The sequence below is a fragment of the Syngnathoides biaculeatus genome, chromosome 22, assembly GCF_019802595.1.
Source record: "Syngnathoides biaculeatus isolate LvHL_M chromosome 22, ASM1980259v1, whole genome shotgun sequence".
Taxonomy (NCBI): domain Eukaryota; kingdom Metazoa; phylum Chordata; class Actinopteri; order Syngnathiformes; family Syngnathidae; genus Syngnathoides; species Syngnathoides biaculeatus.
The window spans coordinates 6,209,180-6,231,188 of NC_084661.1; the positions used below are offsets into that span (position 1 = coordinate 6,209,180).

The 22,009-nt window shown below is 42.6% G+C and overlaps 1 protein-coding gene across 6 annotated transcripts in view; it reads left to right on the forward strand.

Annotated features, from left to right (window-relative positions):
* The first annotated feature begins 2,773 nt into the window (after positions 1 to 2,773).
* mbtd1 (mbt domain containing 1) overlaps positions 2,774 to 22,009 on the forward strand; it is a 125,304-nt gene continuing 106,068 nt past the window's right edge. Inside the window, exons 1-3 of one of the 6 annotated variants that reach the window (XM_061809913.1) lie at positions 2,774 to 2,806; positions 3,103 to 3,245; positions 13,069 to 13,273. In XM_061809913.1, the coding sequence (XP_061665897.1) occupies positions 13,117 to 13,273 (157 nt within the window). In that variant the 5' untranslated portion in view covers positions 2,774 to 2,806; positions 3,103 to 3,245; positions 13,069 to 13,116. Of the gene's footprint in view, positions 2,807 to 3,102; positions 3,246 to 5,971; positions 6,254 to 6,327; positions 6,466 to 7,638; positions 7,847 to 13,068; positions 13,274 to 22,009 lie in introns of those variants that run through there. The other 5 variants (XM_061809912.1, XM_061809915.1, XM_061809910.1 and 2 more) reach the window with 5 other exon arrangements.

The following is a 22,009-nucleotide window of genomic DNA, read 5'->3' on the forward strand; positions in this document are numbered from 1 at the left end:
CTGTTTGCAGCTATTCTTGCATTGTGTGGATGTTGTTGTATTCCCTGCATAAAGGCATCACTTAACCAACTTATAACCACTGCTATTGCCACGACAAATTCAAAATTGGCAGAAATATATCCACTATTGGCACAACAGAGTAATGACAGTGATATTGTTGACCACGATGATGACGTTATGACTTCTCTTCCAGACCTGTTCTCTGATCCAGAAGATTACAAGTAATTAGTGCTATATTTTCCTCCGACTGTAAGCCGAAAGATCTATTCGATGATTTAAGAAAATGTTGGATAAACAGGAGGATAATATAGAAATAATTATAAATAGTATTAAGTAACTGCTTCTGACTGCAATGAAGAAATGCTTTGCTCTGCTCCAATTCAGTTACTGTTTCTGCCTGCAATGAAGAAATGCTTTACTTTGCTCCAATTCAGTTACTGTTTCTGCCTGCAATGAAGAAATGCTTTGCTCTGCTCCAATTGAGTTACTGTCTCTGCCTGCAATGAAGAAATGCTTTGCTCTGCTCCAATTCAGTTACTGTTTCTGCCTGCAATGAAGAAATGCTTTGTGCTGCTCCAATTCAGTTACTGTCTCTGCCTGCAATGAAGAAATGCTTTGCGCTGCTCCAATTCAGTTACTGTTTCTGCCTGCAATGAAGAAATGCTTTGCGCTGCTACAATTCAGTTACTGTTTCTTCCTGCAATGAAGAAATGCTTTGCGCTGCTCCAATTCAGTTACTGTCTCTGCCTGCAATGAAGAATGCTTTGCTCTGCTCTAGAAAACGTGGTAGCAAATGTAGGATAAACATGGGGGAAATGTAGGAATAATTGTGATCATAATTATCATACATTTGCTTCCAATAAAGAAATGCTTTGCTCTGCCCTAGATAACTGGCAGCCTCCTAGCAGGAGATAGCAAGAACAAAAACATCTAATCATCAGAACTGTTAGAACTGCTGCATGTTAAAGAAAGCTTTTCGGACCAAGAGACGGAGAGCAGGAATCTATGGCATTCTTATTATTAGTGTTATTGTTCTTGGTATTTTTATCTGGCAAATCGCTCAGAAATACCCCACACAGTGTCAGGTGTTAGCACAACCCACCCGGAAAATATTTATCACAGAGAAGAGTTATATTATAAACAAAGCCCTTTCTGTTGATGAGTGGTTTAGGGTTTTGACAGGCGTTAGCGCAGTAAACAATAATTGGTTACTAATGGCAGAACAAGCGGCTCATAAAACCCCGAGTGACTGTGTTGTATGCATGGGACCTAGACCTTTGTTACGTGTTGTTTCCTCTTCTGTCAACTCCACCTGTGTTCTTGATCTTATGAAAAATTAGGTGGTGACTAAAAATGAATGCAAAATTAACTAGTTTGCAGATATATTCCTCTTCTGTCAACTCCACCTGTGTTCTTGATCTTATGAAAAATTAGGTGGTGACTAAAAATGAATGCAAAATTAACTAGTTTGCAGATATATTCCCTTACAATTTAGGTCATTTAGCCAAATGACACTTTCTCGGGGGTCGCTCCTCAAAAAACATTAACTCACTCTGACTATTCATTTTCACCCTATACCTCGATATTTCTGACCTCCAAGCCGACCTTGGTGTTCCTCCTCTCATATTTACCCCTACTTCAACCCATCTCACACTCATAGCTTCCAAACTCATTCATTCTGCACACCTTTCCACCTTGAACTTTATCTTCACAAGTAATCAGTAAGTTCGTGTTTCTTAACAATCTGATTAATACTCATTGGAGATAAAAGCTAGTATAACTGGATTTACAGGAAAAGGGTTAGGGTTAGCGGTGATGCAACTGATTAGAGCGTTGGCTCCACAGTTCAAAGGACCGTTTTTCAAATCCCCGCCCCACCTGCGTGGGGTTTGCATGTTCTCCCCGTGCCTGCGTGGCTCCTATATGGTTGGCATCAGGAAGGGCATCTGGCTGTAAAACATCCGCTCCAATAACTCTGTCTAGTTCAATAGCCATTGGGAGGAAGCCCATTTTGCGGCATCTGGACAACAGACTTAAAGCAGATGATTATTTGATTTTTGGATTTACCAATAAAGTAAAGACACATTAATGTGCTGATGGTGTGTGTTGATGAGGTGGTGTCCCTTTTTCTCACTTGCTTGTCGCTCCTTGGTGATTGTAGTCCTCGCCAAATTGATGGAGAGTTTTGAGCTGTGCTAGTTTGTTAAACTATTTTCCCAACTTTTCTGGCCAATTTCCCTTGGCAATGTTTATTTCATCAGTCAGCGGGTTTTGGCCCGATTTTACAAGGTTCTGTGCCCACTCTGATGTTAGGTTTTCTCTTTTGCTTGGAAAAGTTGAATTTTGTCAGTGGAACCACTGCTTGTTGTTATTCAACATGTGAAATATCTTTGTTGGGATGCATCTCTTCTGATTTGGACATACTGGAGTGAAGAAGAGTGTTTATAAAATAGGAAAGCATAATTCTGGAAAATGTTACATTGGAGAAGAAGAAATAAGCATGTTGTTGGAAAGAAGGCAAATGAAACAAAAATAAAAAAGATACTATTGCTCAATAGTAAAATTTGTCAAATTATATATTGTTTCTTCAAGGCGACAGGACTGCTAATGGAAGTTGAGGGTGATTTTCTGAAAAAAATAAAATAAAATGGGTTAGAAGGGGCAGCACAGTGGACATGCTGCGAGCTGAATTTTCAAAGACACTCCAGTCTGTGCTTTCAAAACTGCTTTGAAATTCTATTTTTTTTTTTATTAGTCCACACAATGGTTATGGGAAAGAGTAGTGGAGGCTCGACTCAGGACAGAAGTAAGTATCTGCAAGCAACAGAGGGTTTCATACCTAGAAAGAGTACCACAGATGCATTATTTGCCTTGAGGATGGTCGTGGAAAAGTACAGAGAAGGACTATGAAGAAGCTGATGGATTAATAAATATTAAATGACAAAGAGTAGGAAGAATTTCTTTTTTTTTTTTGTCTCATGGCTTTGTAAATCTGTTTTCCTTTTACATGCAGCCTCATGGATAGCAAGATTTGATTGAGGTTACTTTCATCTTGAGCTTTATTTTATGGACTAAATACATTTCCTTTAAATCCTAACTCAGAGGCCAGATTTTTTTTTCCCTTGGAGAAACTCTTTGGAATGAGAATCTCGATCCCAAGTTGCGAGCTTCCAATGGATTTGCAATTGATGGGACTATTTGTGACTCCACCTTCACTGTAAGCTTGTTGCTCCACCAAGATCACGGTAGGAATTGGTATTTTGCTCTATTTGAATTTGTGGAACTTTGAGGGCCCTGTGCGTGCAGCTCAGTGCGCATTGATTGTGAACTCTGAGGATTTTAAACGGAGAGCGTTTGAAAGCATTCTTCGATGACTACTTTGTAATTCCTACTGTCTTTGAATTGAATTGTGATATTGTTGTGAACTTTAAAAGGGCAATGTATGGTTAATTTGTAGTATGTATTTGTAATTTGGGATATTTCATATATCTTTAATAAACTAAACCATTATATACTATATAAGATACTTAGTTTTAGCCAGTTTTTTTCCCCTTGGAGAAACTCTTTGGGTTAATCTCTGTCTTGAACCAAAAAATTAGGCAAATATTAGATTTACCATCCATAATTAGACTAAATGACCAGTTAATAAAATAAAACAAATAAAAAGTCACTCAAGTCAGCCATAAGGCATAACATAAAAAGAAAGTTACTTTAAAGTGCATATGCTAAATAATGAGCCCAAAAATATGTGTACTCTTGTCTTGTCCACTGTCTTGTTTGTTGTACCAAGTAGACTCCTGTCTTCATGTTCAAAGTGCTTGGATTCTAGAACTCTCTTTGGTCATCTGAGCACTTATTGCATGTAGAACTTCCCCACTGCTGAACATCTCCCTATACTGAACAGCACAGGTGCTACACTGAGCAGAAAATATTGGAATCCATGTGTTGTTAGGCAGAGGCTGAAACTAGCTGTGGTGCCAACTATTTTTCATAGGGTTATCAGGACCTAAACAGCCAGCAAGAGAAGTAACTCTCGCAATCGGCGCAGACAAGTTGATTTCCTTCCATACAATGCCATGATTAAGTATTTGCCCCAATTCCTGTTTTTTTTTTTTTTTTTTTGCTTTTCCATCACACACAAACATCATATCAAACCAATTTTAATATAATTCAGACAACTCAAGGAAATACGTAATGCCGTTTTCAAATGAAAATTCTATTTATTAAGCCGCAAAAAAATCCAAATCATTTTGACCCTTTGTGAAACAGGAATTGCTCCCTGAACCTAATAGCGGGCTGTGCCATCTATGGGAGCAATAAGTGAAATCAAGCGTTTACTATAATTAGTGATGAGTCATTCACATCACTCTGGAGGAATTTTGTCCCACTCTTCTTTGCCATCTTGGAAGGTTTTCTAGCATGAACTGCCTGTCACACCACAGCACCTCAATTAGATTTAAATCCGGACTTTAACTAGGTCACTCAGAAACCTCAATATTGTTGTTGTACTTTTTATTTATTTATTTTTTTAAAAAGTCTTTCAGAGGTGGGCCTGCTGGTGTGTTTCGAATTGTTGCTCCGCTGCATGTTCCAAGAGTGCTTGGGTTTGATGACACAAACTGATGGGACCCTCTCTCCTTCAGGATTTTCTGGTATACAGTAGACTTCTTTGCCTTGAGGATGCGAGTGGAAAAGTACAGAGAAGGTCAGAAGGAGCTACATTGTGTCTTTGTGGATCTAGAGAAAGCCTATGACAGAGTACCAAGAGAGGAACTGTGGGATTGCATGCATAAGTCTGGTGCGGCGGAGAATTATGTTAGAATATTACAGGACATGTATGATGACAGCAGAACAATGGTGAGGTGTGCCGTTTTTGTGACAGAAGAATTTAAGGTGGAGGTGGGACTGCATCAGGGGTCAGCTCTGAGCCCCGTCCTGTTTACAGTGGTAATGGATAGGCTGACAGGTGAGGTTAGACTGGATTCCCCTTGGACCATGATGTTCACAGATGATATTGTGATGTGCAGAGAAAGCAGGGGGCAGGTGGAGGAACAATTGAAAAGATGGAGACATGCACTGGAAAAGAGGAATGAAGATTAGCCAAAGTAAAACAGAATATATGTGTGTGAACGAGGGGGGTTGAAGGGGAAGAGTGAGGCTCCAGGGAGAAGAGATACCAAGGGTGGATGACTTCACGGTAAGGAAGTGAAGAAATGGGTCCAAGCAGGTTGGAACAGCTGGAGGAAGGTGTCTGGTGTGTTATGTGACAGAAACGTCTCAGCTAGGATGAAGGGCAAAGTTTATAAAACGGTGGTGAGTCTGGCCATGATGTACAAATTAGAGACAGTGGCACTAAAGACAGCTCGGAGTGAGCAGGTTGGATAGGATTAGAAATAACCTCATTACAGGGACAGCCAAAGTTGGAGGTTTTGGAGACAAGGTTCGAGAGAGCAGACTTTGATGGTTTGGACATGTTCAGAGGCGAAGGGTGTTGAGGATGGAGCTGCCAGACAAGAGCGGGAGGAAGACTAGAGAAAAGGTTGATGTTGTGAGGGAGGACATGAGGACAGTAGGTGTTAGAGAGGAAGATGCACAAGATAAGCTTAGATGGAAAAAGATGACACGCAGTGGTGACCCCTAACAGGACAAGCCGAAAGGAAAAGAAGAAGTCCACTTCTGGCGGCACGGTGGAGCAGCTGTAGAGTGTTGGTCTCACAGGTCTGAGGACCGGGGTTCAAATTCTGGCGACTATCTGTGTGAAGTTTGAATTGGTCTCCACATGCCTGAGTAAGTTTTCTCCGGTTTCCTTCCACATAAACAAAACATGCATTCATCAGATATTCTAAATTGCCCTAAAGTGTGATTGTGAGTGCGACTAATTGCCTGGCGACCAGTTCAGAGTGCACCCTGCCTATCGCCTGACGATAACCGGAATAGGCTCCAGCCACTTTAGTAAGGATAAGCGATACGGAAGATGCATGAACGAAACGAACGAAATGAATGAAAGGCACACAAGAGTCACACTCCATACCAATAAGTGTCGGTAATATACGCAGAAGCTTCTTGCAAACCGCCTTTAAACAGAAGAAGAAGAAGACGTCGAAACTAGGTTACACTCCCGCATGCGCAGACGGAAGAACAATTTGTTGATATCCTGTTTGGTTTGTAGTTTTCTCAGAGGCTTTAGTTTTTCCAAACAGCAATTTACCAAGCAGCTTCACATGAAGGGCTAATGGATGACACACCGGATTTGGTAAGTGTAATGAGTTTTTCGGGCTGCAAGCCTACTAGCAAATACGTTTGGTTTACTTAGAACGATCCTTTGTTGTTGTCTTATTTTTAGCAGCTAGCGAGTACCTTTGTCGAAGCTATGTAAGATATTGCAAACGTCTCAGTTATTTCAGGATATTTATAAAATAGCCACACCATCCCAAAACTGGCACGAAGATGTATCATGAAAATGATGTTGAGTGACGATTATTTCAAATAATGTTTTTCTGGATTGGGATATGCTAATGCTACTTAGTGTTGAGCTGATTGTGTTCTTGCCGTTTTTTGGTTGTTCTTCCGAACGCTGGGGTAACAAATCATTACGTACAGTAATACTTCGAGGCTTTAAAAAAAAAAAAAGTCATATATGAAGTACTCGTGTCACCTCTACTACAAATACTATCTTAACGTAAACATTGTTAAGGCAAGCCAAACATTTCACACTTGACATCTTGAACATCGACGATTTAAGACGAAAAAAATAAAGTGGATATTTTCCGCTATTATAGTTCAAGATTTGGATTTCAAAAACATTAATCCAACTTTGATGTAAAAAAATTATTCGTCGTGACTATTTTTGTTTTCCTGGAAATGTAAAATTCCCAATAACATTTTCTGAGACTCAAAAGACTTTGCATGGCTGGAGGATTGCAATAATTGTTAGTACGCCATATTAATCACCCTATCCGGTTAAATTGGGTCAAATTCAAGTTATTTTAAAAAGCAAAAACTCATTTTAATCATTAACCTACCCTCCCCCAAACAAAAACAAAACAACCATGGATGTACTCTGAAGTATTCGGGCTTTGTCATTTTTTTTTTTTTTTGATCAGATGCCATACATTTTAATCAGATGATTTTTAGTCTATTGGATGCATGTTGCCAGTGTTTTTAGTTAAAGTTGGATTTAGCTTATATTTTTGTACTTGTTACAAATTTATTTTCTTTATTCTGTTAAGTTATATTTAGTTTAATTTTAGAAGTCAACTCTGAAATTTCAAAATCATTGAATAAGCGTGTTAATTCATCTTGATTTCAGTTCCATTCAAAGTAAATATGATCAATGTTTTTTTCCCCGTAATGGCTCATGTCACAGGGATCTAATTTGATATGGGTCCCACTTCTGAGATGCACAAAAATGAGCAGAAACGCTTGAAGCATGTTCTATCTGTATCTATAGACATGGTTTAAGAACCTCTGTACATACAGTTGGGTAAAAAAGTATTTAGCCAACCACAAACTGTGCAAGTTCTCCCGATTAAAAAGATGAGACCTGTAATTTTCATCATGGGTATACCTCACCTATGAGGGGCTAAAAATCCAGAAAAAACTTTATTTTTTTTAAAGCAAGATTTCTGGCTCTTGCAGACGTTAACTTCACAAAAAGGCTCCTCTGATCTCCACTTCTCTGAATGGCACCTGTTTAAACTCACTATGAAGATAAAGGACACCTGTCCACAACCTCAAACAGTCACACTCTAAACTCCATTGATGACCAAGACCAAAGAAAGGACAAAGGACAGTAGCAACAAACTTGCAGAGCTGCACCAGGCTGGGAAGACTTAATCTGCAATAGGTAAACAACTTGGTACGAGGAAAACGAATGTGGGAGCAATTATGACAAAGTGATGTGTCCCCCTGCTGAAGCCCAATATATATCCAGCGCCATCTGAAGTTTGTGAGAGAGCATTGGGATGTTCCAAAGGAAGTGCAAAATTTGACAATGGAGAACCTGGATGATTGAGCAACTGAAGTTGTACGTCAAGCAAGAATGGAGAAATAATTTCACCTACTCAGCTTCAACAATTGGTGGCGTCAGTCTGAGTGTTTTTAAAAGAAAAGGTTATGAAACACCCCTCCTCCAGCCGTCATCTTCTCGTGCTGGATGGGTTTGTGTGTCATGATGATCCTAAGAGGTAAGTTGTCTTGGGGTTCATGACCCTGGGAGGGTCACCCATGGCAAACAGGTACTCGGTGAGGGATGAGACTAAGTACGACTCCAAAACCCCCTATGATGACTGCAAAAATTGGATCTTGGTTTCCCTTGGCCAGATGCGGGTCACCGGGCCCCCCCTCTGGAGCCAAGCCTTGAGGTGGGGCTCGAAGGCGAGTGCCCATTGGGCTCGGCCGGGCACAGTCTGAAAGGGTAACATGGGTGCCTAGTCCCATGGGCTCACCACCTGTGAGAGGGGCCATAGGGGTCGGGTGCAATGTGAGCTGGGCAGTGGCCAAAAGCGGTGACCTTGGCGATCTGATCCCCGGCTACAAACACCAGCTCGACGGACATGGAATGTCACCTCTTTGGCAGGGAAGGAGCTCGAGTTGGTGCGTGAGGTTGAGAAGTTCTGAGTCGATATAGTCAAACTCTCCTCTACGCACCACTTGGGCTGCGATGCCACTCCTTTTGAAAGGGGTTGGATTCTGTTCCTCTCTGGAGTTGCCCACGAGGAGAGACTCCGAGCAGGTGTGAGAATACTTATTGCCCCACCCCAACCCGGTTCGGGGCCTGTACGTTGGCATTTACCGCGGTGGATGAGAGGGTAGCCTCCCTCCGCTTGCAGGTAGGAGGACGTGTCCTTACTGTTTTTGCTTATGCACAGTGCAGAGTACCTACCCTTTTTGCAGTCCTTAGAGGGAGTGCTGGAGAGCGACCCCTCTGGTAACTCCAACATTCTGCTGGGGGACTTCAATGCCCACGTTGGCAATGACAGTGAGACCTGGAAGGGCGTGATTGGGAAGAACTGCCCCCCCGATCAGAACTCGAGTGGTGTTCTGTTACTGGACTTCTGTACTCATCACGGATTGTCCATAACAAACACAATGTTCAAGCATAAGGGTGTTCACATGTCCACTTAGGACCAGGACACCCTAGGTTGCAGTTAGATGATTGAGTTTGGGGTCGTGTCATCGAACTTATGACCGCATGTCTCGGAGCCTCGGATGAAGAGAGTGACGGAGCTGTCAAGTGATCACCACCTGGTGGTGAGTTAGCTCCAATGTTGGGGGAAGATACCAGTCCGACGTGGCAGGGCCAAACATATTGTGAGGGTCTGCTAGGAATGGCTGTCAGATTCCCCTGTCAGAAGGAATTTCAATTCCCACCTTCGAAAGAATTTTGCTCACGTCCCATAGGAGGCGGGGGACATTGAATCAGAGTAGACAATGTTCCGCGCCTCCGTTGCTGAGGCGGCCGACCGGAGCTGTGGTTGGTGCCTGTCGTGGCGGCAACCCACGAACACGTTGGTGGACACCGACAGTGAGGGATGCTGTAAAGCTGAAGAAGGAGTCCTATCGGGCATTTCTGGCCTGTGTGACTCCTGAGGCAGCTGATAGCTATCGGCTCGCCAAGCGGAATGCAGCTTTGGTGGTTGCTGAAGTAAAACCCAGGCGAGGGAGTTATTCAGTAAGACTATGGAGAACGACTTCAGGATGGCTTCGAGGAAATTCTGGTCGACCGTCCGGTGTCTCAGGAGGGGGAAGCAATGCACCGTCAACACTGTGTATAGTGGCGACGGGGCGCTCCTGACTTCAACTCCGGATGTTGTGAGTCGGTGGGGAGAATACTTCGAAGACCTCCTCAATTCCACCAACATGCCTTCCCACGAGGAAGCTGAGTCTGGGTGCTCTGAGACGGGCTCTTCTATCTCTGGGGTTGAGGTCACAGAGGTGGTTAAAAAGCTCCTTGGTGGCAGGGCCCTGGGAGTGGATGAGATTCGCCCAGAGTTCCTCAAGGCTCTGGATGTTGTGAGGCTGTCCTGGTTGACACGCCTCTGCAACATCGCGAGGACATCGGCGGGTGTGTTCCAACTATAGAGGGATCACACTCCTCAGCCTCGCTGGTAAGGTCTACTCAGGGGTACTGGAGAGGAGGGTCCGTTGGGATGTCGAGTCTCTGATTCAGGTGGAGCAATGTGGTTTTCGTCCTGGCCGTGGAACAGTGGACAAGCTCTACACCCTCGGCTGGATCCTCAAGAGTGCATGGGAGTTCGCCCAACCAGTCGACGTGTTTTGTGGACTTGAAGAAGGCATTTGACCGTGTCCCTCGGGGAGTCCTGTGGGGGGTTCTTCGGGAATATGGGGTACCGAATCCCCTGATAAGAGCTTTTCGGTCCCTGTATGACTGCTGTCTGAGTTTGGTCCACATTGCCGGCAATAAGTCAGACCCGTTTCCGGTGAAAGTTGGACTCCGCCAAGGCTGCTCTTTGTTACCGATTTTGTTCATAACGTTTATAGACAGAATTTCTAGGCGCAGCCGAGGCGTAGCGGCTGTTTGGTTTGGTGGCCTCAGCATCGCATCTCTACTCTTTGCAGATGATTTGGTTCTGTTGGCTTTGATCGTCATCTCCAGCTCTCACTGGAGTGATTTACAGTAGAGTGTGAAGCGCCTGGCATGAGAATTAGCACCTCCAAATCTGAAACTGTAGTCCTCATTCGGAAAAGGGTGACATGCCCTCTCCAAGTCGGAGATGAGATCCTTCTCCAAGTGGAGGAGTTCAAGTATCTTGGGGTCTTGTTCATGAGTGAGGGAAGAATGGAGCGGGAGATCGACAGACAGATCAGTGCAGCATCTGCAGTGATGCAGACTTTGTATCGGTCCGTTGTGGTGAAGAGGTAGCTAAGTCAAAAGGCGAAGCTTTCACTTTACCAGTCAATCTAAGTTCCTAACCTCACCTTTGGGCATGACGTGTGTGTGTGTGTGTGTGTGTGTGTGTGTATAGACACACTTTCCTCCTGCCCGTTGACAGCTGGGATAGGCTCCAGCATTCCTGCGACTATCGTGCAGCTAAGAAAATAGATATGTGTAAGCACACAACACTTCCCGGTTACTATTACGGCGATGCGCGCATGCAAACCCCCCTGACCACCCTTCCGCAATCCCCACCGCGGTCGAATGCGAGAAGCTGGGTGCTTGAAAAGCACAACTTGGGGTAGAATTTAAAAAAAAAAAAAAAAAAAAACAAACAAAAAACGTACCTGCTGTATATTCTCTACATTGAAACCAACTCCTCAGAAAGACATCAAATCTCCACGGTCCATTTCATGGGACTGTTATTGTTCGTCGTCAGCGCCACGTCCCTCTCAACACGTCGACTTCCGCCTGTGTGTATTCTAGCTCAAACGCTTGAGGATTGCACATTATTTTTATTTTGTTTGCTCAATGGCGGCAGTAGTAATAGCACGGAGCATCGACTCGTGATACTCGCTTTGTTGGCTCTGAGCACACAACACTTCCTGGTTACTAATTACAGCAATCCGTACGTGCAACATCCTCCCACCCCCGGCGCCGGTAATTCGTGACAGGCTGACTGCTTGAAAAGTACAATTTGGGGGGGAAAAAAAGTTTGGCCACATTTTCTCTATAATCTCTATATCAAAACCAACTCCTCAGAAAAGGTCCAAATCTCTGTGGTCCATATAATGAGACTGTTATTGTTCGTCATTGGTGGCATACCCCTTTCCAACAGATCAGCTGGCGGCTGTGTGTATTCTGGCTCAAGCGCCCAGGCTTCAACATCATACGTCATGCTACTTTTGTTTTGTTTGTAATTATTTTTTCACAAAAATTGGTCACAAAATGACAGATAGTGGACGTTCTCCGTTCAGTGAAATGTATCCACGAGCAATGGGGGGTCAGAACAGGAAGCACTGCAGGCGTGGCAAACGCTGATTAGCTGTTAGTTTTCAAGCCAGGCCCATTGAAATGTCTGAGCGAGAGAGAAATTTCGATAATACTTTTCCAATTTAGAGATGTTTCTTGGTGAAATCTGTGGATAACTGACATTAAAAGAAATAGTGAACCCTCATCTACTAACTTTTAGTGTGTGCTCCCATTCCTATTAGTTTCGACAAAGTCTTCCTTTAAATGGTGGCATGCAGTGGTTGAGCAAAAAATGTGACGTCAGTGAAAACAACCCCAGAGAGGTAGATTCTTCTCCATGCCCTGTCGTAGTCTTCTCCACATTGGAAGCACCTGCGTATGCCCAAACCCATATAGAGAATGGCCATGTCTTAACAATTTCATTTTTGTACTTTTAATCTCATTGCCACGATGAAGAAAAACCACATTGTTACCCTCATTGTTAAATATGCTGTAAGGTTCACAGTGCCTGAAAAAAGTTTCCACAGTCACCTGACCAACAATGCCTGTATTGCATCACTTTGACCGACGCATTGGACTGTGTGGCCCCTCTGCGTTGCTTGACACGCCAACACCAAAAAATTGTTGCACTGCATAGAATGCTGCAGTGATCATCTCGCCTGACTGGTCCATTTTAGTTTCATACTGAGATGACTTACTAGGCATTAACACCTTCTTAATCAATTTTGCAGGGTAACGTAGCATATCATCTGGTCATCTTGGCCCATTTGTTCGAGCAAACACTGTTCTATGGTTGTCATTGTTGTTGCTTTGTTCCTAGTTATGGAAAGGAAAGGAAAGGAAAAATGGTGACTGAAAATGGCCAAAAAAATGCAGAGAACACTTAATCCTTGGGTGTCCTATCCCAGTACCAGCTGAAGCGACACCCCCGACTTGGAGGAGAACTGCAATACATTTTAAAACTGCACGCATGATAGCTGCAGTGATGGCAGTGGGCACTTTCATTTTACATCAACATTTTTGGATTTGGGCTTTGTATATTCCTCACATTTCCAATCATATTATTGGATAATTGACCCAAATTATAACAGCCGGGTTAAGATGGCAATTAGAACTCATTTCTGATATTTTTGGTTCCGTTTGGAATTTTTAATTTTTCTATTTTTATTTTAATTTTTTTTTTTTTTTTAATCTTCAAGGCCGAACGCACCCCACGTTCAGAACGTAAGCGGAGGGATTCATTTGGGATGTTTGATGGCTATGACAGCTGTAGTGAGGAATCGACCAGCAGCTCCAGCTCAGAGGACAGCGAGGATGAGATGGCACCTGCCATCCCTGCCAGTCTACCCATCATCAAGAACAATGGCCAGGTGTATACTTATCCCGATGGAAAAGCTGGAATGGGTTTGTATATATTTGGTCCATAAATATTCTATAATTGTGACATTACATTTCAACACGTGTCTTGGATTTTTATTTTGTTTGATAGTTCTGATATTTTAGAGGAGGGAAACAAAGTGGTCATCAGTCAAGTGAGGCTATTCTCCTTTTATATTGACAGGCTAACAAAGTTTATGTAACAACTATATTTGATGTACAATCTCCTCCAAAGGTTTTGGAATAGTAACGTAAAGTAATATTTTGCTTTTACTGTATACTGAAGACATTTGAGTTTCATATCAAAAGATGAATGTGAGACAGAAGTACAGAATCCTCTTATATGGTATTTACATTTACAATGCCTTGTGAACGTATTCGGCTCCCTTGAACCTTTTAACCTTTTGCCGCATTTCAGGCCTCAAACAAAGATGAATTTTTTTTTTTTTTTTTTTTTATCAAGAATCAACAACAAGTGGGACACAATCGTGAAGTGGAATTAAATTTATTGGATCTTTTTATACTTTTTTAAACAAAGAAAACTGAAAAGTGGCGCGTGAAATATTATTCGGTCCCTTTACTTTCAGCAGCACAAACTCCCTCCAGAGGTTCAGTGAGGATCTCTGAATGATCCAATGTTGACTGATGATGATAAATATTATCCACCTGTGTGTAATTAAGTCTCCGTATAAATGCACCTTCTCTGTGATAGTCTCAGTGTTCTGTTTAATGTGCAGGGAGCATAATGAAGACCAAGGAACACATTCTGCAGGTTTGAGATACTTTTGTGAAGTTTAAATCCGGATTTGGATACAAAAAGATTTCCCAAGCGTTAAACATCTCAAGAAGCACTGTGCAATCAACCATATTGAAATGTAAGGAGTATCAGACCACTGCATATCTACCAAGACCCGGACGTCCCACTAAACTTTCACCTTGAAAAAGGAGAAGACTGATCAGAGATGCAGCCAAGAGGCCCATGATTACTCTGGATGAATTGCAGAGATCTACAGCCGAGGTTGGAGAGTCTGTCCATAGGGCAAGTTGTACACTGCACAAATCTGGCCTTTATGGAAGAGTGACAAAAAGAAAGCCATTTCCCAAAGATATCCATAAAAACTCTCATTTAAAGTTTGCCGCAAGCCACCCGGGAGAAGCACCAAACACGTGACAGAAGGTGCTCTGGTCAGATGAAACTAAAATCTTAACTTTTTGGCCAAAATGCAAAGCGATATGCAGTAAATACTTGGTTTTCGAACGTAAATTTTGAGATTTTTTTGCTTCTGTTTTCGAATGAAAACTGCTACTCGAACGCCCCCGACAAAACCTGGACATAGCGGAACGCCAGACCAGCTAACCTACGAGGCGCTTTGTTGTGAAGTCCCATGCTGCTGAAAAAACCCAGAAATAGCATAACATGCATGGCCAGACCAGCTGACCCACAACATGCTTTATGAATTCCCATGCCTCCGAAAACCCCCCAAAATAACATAATGCGTGCAGCCCAACCAGCTGACCCATGGCGCGCTTTGTTGTTAATTCTCACGCCGATGAAAAAAACACGGAAATAACATAACTGGCAAGGCCCGACCAGCTGACCCACCCACGATGCGCTTTGTTATTCTGTATAACGCAACCTCTGCATGCAGACGTGTCCCGTTAGGGATTGTTTTTTTTTCTTCTTCTTATTGAGGACTATTAAGCCCCATCATGGCTTCAAAGGCAAGGGGAAGCTCACAACCGAAGAACTCCTGCAACTTCAGGAGGAACAGAAGATGACGTTAGAGAGATGCCATCTGATGAGGCTGAAGGCAAGAAGGATGTCCCAAGTGCTGATATTAAAAGCTGTCTGTGCCAAATGGAATGAAATCCAGAATTTCGTAGAACTTCATCACCCTAATGAAGCCGAATGTAGCAGAGTACTGCAAAATTTTAATTTTCTGATGAGCCACTTCAGATAAGTGCTTAAAAGCAGCAGCAGAAACAAGTGACAGATTCATTCTTTGGAAAAAGAGGGCGAGTCACCCCAGATTGAGATGAGATTTGAAACAGTAGTTTTGCATTGCTTTTTTCTTGTGAACTTTAATCATGCTTTGTTACATTAGCATTTCTGCATTTTTGTTTTGTTTCAAAGATTTCGTCAACTGGAGTTGCGAGTCAGTTTTTACTTTTTGTAAAAATAAAAGTTGAATTTCTCCTTCCCCCTCATTATTGCTTGTTTAAAGTTATTCTGCACCTATGTTGATTTAGAAAAAAAAAAAAAAAAGTATACAACGCTGTGGGCAGAGTCAATACGGCAATACACTCCCAGCCTAGCCTACTCTACTACTAAAGCATACGTTTTACCAAAAAATAAATATATTTCTCAAATTATTTTATTATATAAAGTATTTAATCTATACATATTTTTCTACTATGCAGTTTATTGTCAGGAAAAGCTAAAAAAATGCTTTAAAAAGCCTAACTGACAGACCGGTAAATTTATTTTGTTGGGACAAAGAATTGTTAATGATAAAGAGGCACAGTGATGGCGATTGGGGGGGGGGGGGGAAATAATATAAAATAGAAAATTAAATAAAAAAAAAAAACACAATTACTATAAGATTTGGTTTACTTCTATGACGTTATTAAAGTATATAGGATTGGGAAAGATCTAAGTAACTATCAACTATGGACTGTTCAGAATACTAAAAAGAGGGCCCTCAACAGTCAGGGGCGTCAAGTCTTCCCCTCTGAGCCGATAAAATATCACAGCTCCTATAGCTTCCCTCAAAACAGGAAATTCAAGCTCAGACACTGGTGAAATTCAATTTATAATGTTCGGGTTCTATTCATGTTTTATTTCCTATGCTTTTTTTCCCCCCTTTTTAAAATGTATTTATCCTGTTACTGCGTTTGAGAGGAGGGGTAATAACTTTAGAAGTGACATTTGAATCATGATGGAAAACCAAATCTCTTCAATAAGGATAGCATTTTATAATGTAAAGGGTGTACTTAATTCAATAAAGAGGAGCAAAACACTGGGTAAAATGAAAAAAGATGGAATTTGATGTACTACTCCTGCAGGAGACCTATTTAGATACATACAGAGCACACTAAACTGAATAGATAGGGCTTTAATCGGGTCTATTCATCATATAAAACAGGACACAGAGGATTGCAACACTATCGTAAAGGGAGATTTTTGAAAAGACATCAAACATAAAAAAAGAAGGAAGATAGTGAAGAAAATAAGTATTTGAACACCCTGCTTGAATGCAGGTTTTCTTACTGAGAAATCCTGGAGGGGTCTGAAATTTTCATTGTGGGTGCATCTCCACTGTGAGAAAGATAATCTAAAAAGAAAAATCCAGAAATCATGATGTATGATTTTTTTTTTTTTTTTTTTTAAATAACGATTTGTGTGATACAGCTGCATATAAGTATTTGAACTATCAGGTAGAATTCTGACCTTCAAAGACCTGTTCCTCTGCCTTTAAAAGTCCACCTCCACTCCATGTATAATCCTGAATCAGATGCAACTGTGTGAGGTCGTTAGCTGCATCAAGACACCTGTCCACCCAATACAATCAGTAAGACTCAAAACATGGCCAAAACCAAAGAGCTGTCCAAAGACACCAGAGACAAAATTGTACAACTCACATGGCTGGAAAGGACTACGGAGAAATTGCCAAGCAGCGTGGTGAAAAAAACCTCCACTTTTGGAGCAATCATTAGAAAATGAAAGAAGGTAAACATGACGGTCAGTCTCAATCGAAGTGAAGCCCCATGCAAGGTATCACCTCGTGGGGTCTCAATGATCCTTAGAAAGGTGAGGAATCAGCCCAAGACTAAACGACAGAACTTGGTCAATGACCTGAAAAGAGCTGGGACCACCATTTTCAAGGTGACTGTTGGTAATGCACAAAGACCGTCATGGTTTGAAATCATGCATGGCGTGGAAGGTTCCCCTGCTTAAATCAGCACGTCAAGGCCCGTCTTAAGTTTGACAATGACCATTTGGATGATACAGAAGAGTCATGGGAGAAAGTTTTGTGGTGAGACGAGACAAAAATGGAACATTTTGGTCATAATTCCATGAAACCGCATTTGGAGGGGAAAAAAAAAATTATTTTGGCTTGTGCCTTTAGAGGTTGCCACAGTGTGACATCTCAGATGAACACTCATAGGAAGATGAATGAGTTTCATCCCAAGAACACCATCCCTACTGGGGTGGTAGCATCATGCTTTGGGGGTGTTTTTCTGCACATAGGACTGGATGACTGCTCTGTATCAAGGAGAGGATGACCGTGACCACGTATTGTGAGATTTTGGGGAACAACCTCTTTGCCTCAGTCAGAGCATTGAAGATGGGTCGTGGCTGGGTCTTTCAACATGACAATGATCCGAAGCACACAGCCAGGAAAACCAAGGATTGGCTCCCTAAGAAGCATATCAAGGTTCTGGCATGGCCTAGCTAGTCTCCAGACCTAAACCAATAGAAAATCTTTGGAGGGAGCTAAAACTTCGTGTTTCTCAGCGACAGGCCAGTAACCTGTGTGATCTAGAGAAGATCTGTGTGGAGGAGTGGTCCACAATCCCTCCTGCAGACTGTGCAAACCTGGTGAACATATACAGGAAATGTTTGACCTCTAATTGGAAAGAAAGGCTACTCTACCAAATATTAACATTGGTTTTCTCAGGCGTTCAAATACTTATTTGCTTCTGTATCACAAATAAATCGTTAAAAAAAATAATACATTGTGATTTCTGGGTTGTTCTTTTTAGATTATCTCTCTCATAGTGGACATGAACCTACGGTGAAAATTTCAGACCCCTCCATGATTTCTAAGTGGGAGAACTTAGCAGGGTGTTCACATACTTTTCTTCACTGTAATTATGAAAGTCAGAATTCCTTTAATATTTGAAACTTTATGCTTGGGATCGAAGGTCCAGAAAAATAATATATATATCCAATATTTTGTCACTCGCAATCAAAAAAGCTATTACAAGGAATTGGGTGACAAAGAATACTCATATAGTTGAGGATTGGAATAGAGTGATCCAAGATATCGTTAAAATGGAGAAGTTAACTTTCATTTTGAGGTAAGAACAAGACAGGTTTGAGGGACATTGGGAAAACTGGACAAAATATGCCACAACATCAAAATATGTGAAATCAAGTTTATCTTAACTTTGTTTATTGGTTCCCATCAGTTGTTGCTTGTGTTGTTGTTTCTGATATTATTCTTTTTTTGCTGAGCATGTTGTGAAGTGCTTGTGTGCAATGCATTGTTTTTTCTTTCTCTTTAAGTATTGCATTTTGTCTTTTTGCCAGAACAGGTATCACCCAAGGGTTCAGATACCAAGAAAATTTGAAACTTAAATTTTACTTGACGTGAATGTGGAATGATGGAATTGTAATGTTTTCAATGAAGTCACTTCTCACACTGCCTTCTGGAACGGACTCTGGTCAAGAACCGAGGCTGTACTGTGTTTTGCGTAAAAGCAACACAGCTCACCACCCTGAACACACTATCCCCACTGTCAAACATGGTGATTGCAGTCTCATGGTTTGGGCATGCTTTCCTTCAGCAGGGACCGGGAACATGGCTAAAATTGATGGGAAGATGATTGGAGCCACATACAGGACCATTCTGGAAGAAAACCTGTTGGAGTCTGCCAAAGGCCTGCAAAAGTCATCAAGTGATCAAGGTTCGCAAAGAAGTGGGTCACGAGGCCTCGTGGGAGGTGAAAGGAATATATTGAGATGCGACATAGGCCAAAGATGGCGATGGCTGTACACGAGGCATATGACATGTACACCAGGTTGGACAGTAAAGAGGGAAAAAAGGATCAGAGGAGGAAGTAGAGCTGGAGGTAGTGGAAATTTAAGATGACGTTCTCTCTCGGAGTGACCAGGTTTAATAAGATAAGAATCGAGCTCAGTTGAGGGACAACCAAACAAAGATATAGATTTTGGAGACAAAGTTAGAGATCGCAGACTTCAGTTCTTTGGACCAGAGGGGAGAGAGTGAGTATATTGGTAGAACGGTGGTGAGGATGCAAAAGAGCGAGAGAAAGATCAAAGAGAAGGTTGATTTGTGTTGTGATGAAAGACTCGAGGGCTGTTGGTATTAAAGTGGAAGATGCAAGAGATAGCCTTAGATGGAAAAAGATGACATGCTGTGGTGTCCCCAAATGGGACAAGCCAAAAGGAGAAGTAGCTTGATTTCAAACCTCTTTGTATGGTTCTACTTTAATTGGTGAAGAGGTCCTGTTTCAATTTGACCTCTGAGACTGCCTTAGAGCAACTCCAGTACTCCAGCAGTAGTGGAGTTTGGAGATGCAACACATTTTTTAAATGTATCTGTGCACTCCTCTAATGGTCCTTTCCGACGTGTCAATCACTCGTACAATAATAGCCACTCAGCTAGCCGCATTGTCTTAACTCCTGGCTTAACACGCCCCTGCTGCCATGTTGTCCAACAAGCAATACTGGTTGTCGCTAGTGTGCGCTTGGTAAAGTTAATGTTACGAAGAAAATGGTCCTCAAATGCGCTTGGGGAACATGCAATTCTGATGAACGATATCCTGCTAGGTTACAAGGGGCCCGGTTGATTCATTTTCCAAAGCCTAAAACACAGTTGACGAAGTGTCTACAATGGATTAAGGCTTGCGGAAGAGCGCACGTACAACTAAATGAACAATATCAACAAACACAAGGCTGTATGTTCGAAGGTAAGTGTGGAAGAAGTGTCTTCTCTGCCCTTGTGGCAACCTGGTGTATTGCAAATTGCCTCCCTGATATCTGAATGCAAAAAAAGTGTCTCCACTCGAGGGCGAGTGGGACACAGAAGAATGCATTTGCCAAATTAATCGCTGTGAAGTATTTCAAATCAGATGTGATGGTAGACAACATTCTGTGGGTGTCTGGTAGAGGTAACAATGGTGTGGTCGTTACATCATTAACGGCTCTCAAATCATGCGCCAGACGATAACTGTTTCCATTTGCTTTTAAAACTGGCCTGAGTGGTGTACACCACGAGGTGGTGGATGTTTCCAAGACTCCAGAATTCCATCCCCTGGTTAACAGCCACGGGCCAAGGATATTGAGGTCTGTAAAAATGAGATCCTAGAAAAACCGTGATTTTAATGTCTGCTGTCTTAGTACAATGCTCAACATCAAAGGGTCCAGAGAGCCAAACTAATTTAGGCAGTTTGTTTAACATTGACTCGGCGTTGTCATTGTCAGAGTAGTCACGTCCCTGTTCTCTAGTTAGGGTCTTGTGTTCTAATATGGTCATATTAGTTGTCGGAGGTGCGTCAGGAACATTGATGCGGTATGCATCTGCAGATTTGGAGATCTGTATGTTAGGGAGTGGTGTGTCCTCCCAGTCAGTCATTTGAGTCAGTCGTTTCACCATAGGTCCCAGCTGCTGGGCCTCGTGTCCTGGAGACGGAGCAAGTGAAATGTGGGGTACTGACTCTTCTTCAATTTTGAACCATGTCATTTGATCTGGTGTAAGAGAGCAGGATGCTGCTACACCCTCTCTTGCTGTGTATGTATGTGTGAATGTAATATCCCAAGCATCACCTTGTATGTATGCAAAGTTTACCATGCGTACTAGATCGTGGTTGAGGTCGTAATATAGTGTGAAATGATATGGATCTAGTGGAGGCAGGTAAGCCCTAAGAGTGTTTAACCAGTGCTTCCACAACAGAAATTGATGTATGAGACCAGGTTTGAGTGGTGTTTCTGGTTCAAGTCCAAATCAGTAAATGTCCACAGTTGAAGTTGGTTCACTCACAGGTGTCATAAGCCATTGTCCAGAGTGGCAGACGGAGTCAGCTACCGGCATTATAAACGAATGGCGGAAGGTCTGTCCAGCCAAGCTTGTCGATAGGGGTTGAGTCCATTGCAAGGCCTTTTGAGTTCCTGAGAAGCCCATCAATTGTACAGTGTGTTGTGACAAAGTGTCCAGGAGCGAGATGTTGAGTGAGGAGTGTGTTGCCCCTGTGTCAACGAGAGTGTTCACATTCGCCCCTCAACAGAGATGGGGATCATGGCACCTGCATCGCCGGACCCCTCGCTTTCTGGGCACCCCTTGTGGTACTGTCCAACCTGCAGCTGTCCATTCTGCTGCCAGGGTGGGCTGCCAAAGCTGTCATTTCTGCCTCTGCCTCGTCCCCCTCAGTTGTTGGACCAGCCACCACGCCCTTGCATTGGAGCGTGAAGTGGAGGAGCTGTAAGACAGTCTTTAATCCAGTGATCGATAGAACCACAACCAAAACACCCTTGATCACGTTGATGTTGCACTTTCCCCTGGCCCCTCCACGCCTTCCTGCGTTTCCACCCCGGCTACTACCCTTGAAACCACCTGCCTGTCTAGGTGGTAGTGTCTGCCAAAAAATTACATCTGGTGTGGTTTTGGACCTTTATGTCTTGCCTGTGTACTTCTAAGTTAAGAAGTTGTTTAACTCTCTTTCTCGGTAATGATCCTTCCGCAGGTTCACCTACGGAAACCTTGTTATGACTTTTACTTCCTCTAGATAGTCAAGTTTGATCGTCTTCTCGCCGATCTGCTCATCTCTCGACAGGAGGTCAGGGTCAGCTTTAAGAGTGGTCTATACTGGTTCAGGGAGACCTGCCAGAATCCCAGTCCTGAACATAGCCTCCTCCTAACCAGACTGTCCAGGGTGATGTCCAGTCGATTCAGTCCAAAGTTTAGTGCAGTTAGTCAAGTGCTCAAGTGGGTCGTTTAACATAGGGGAAAGAAGTGG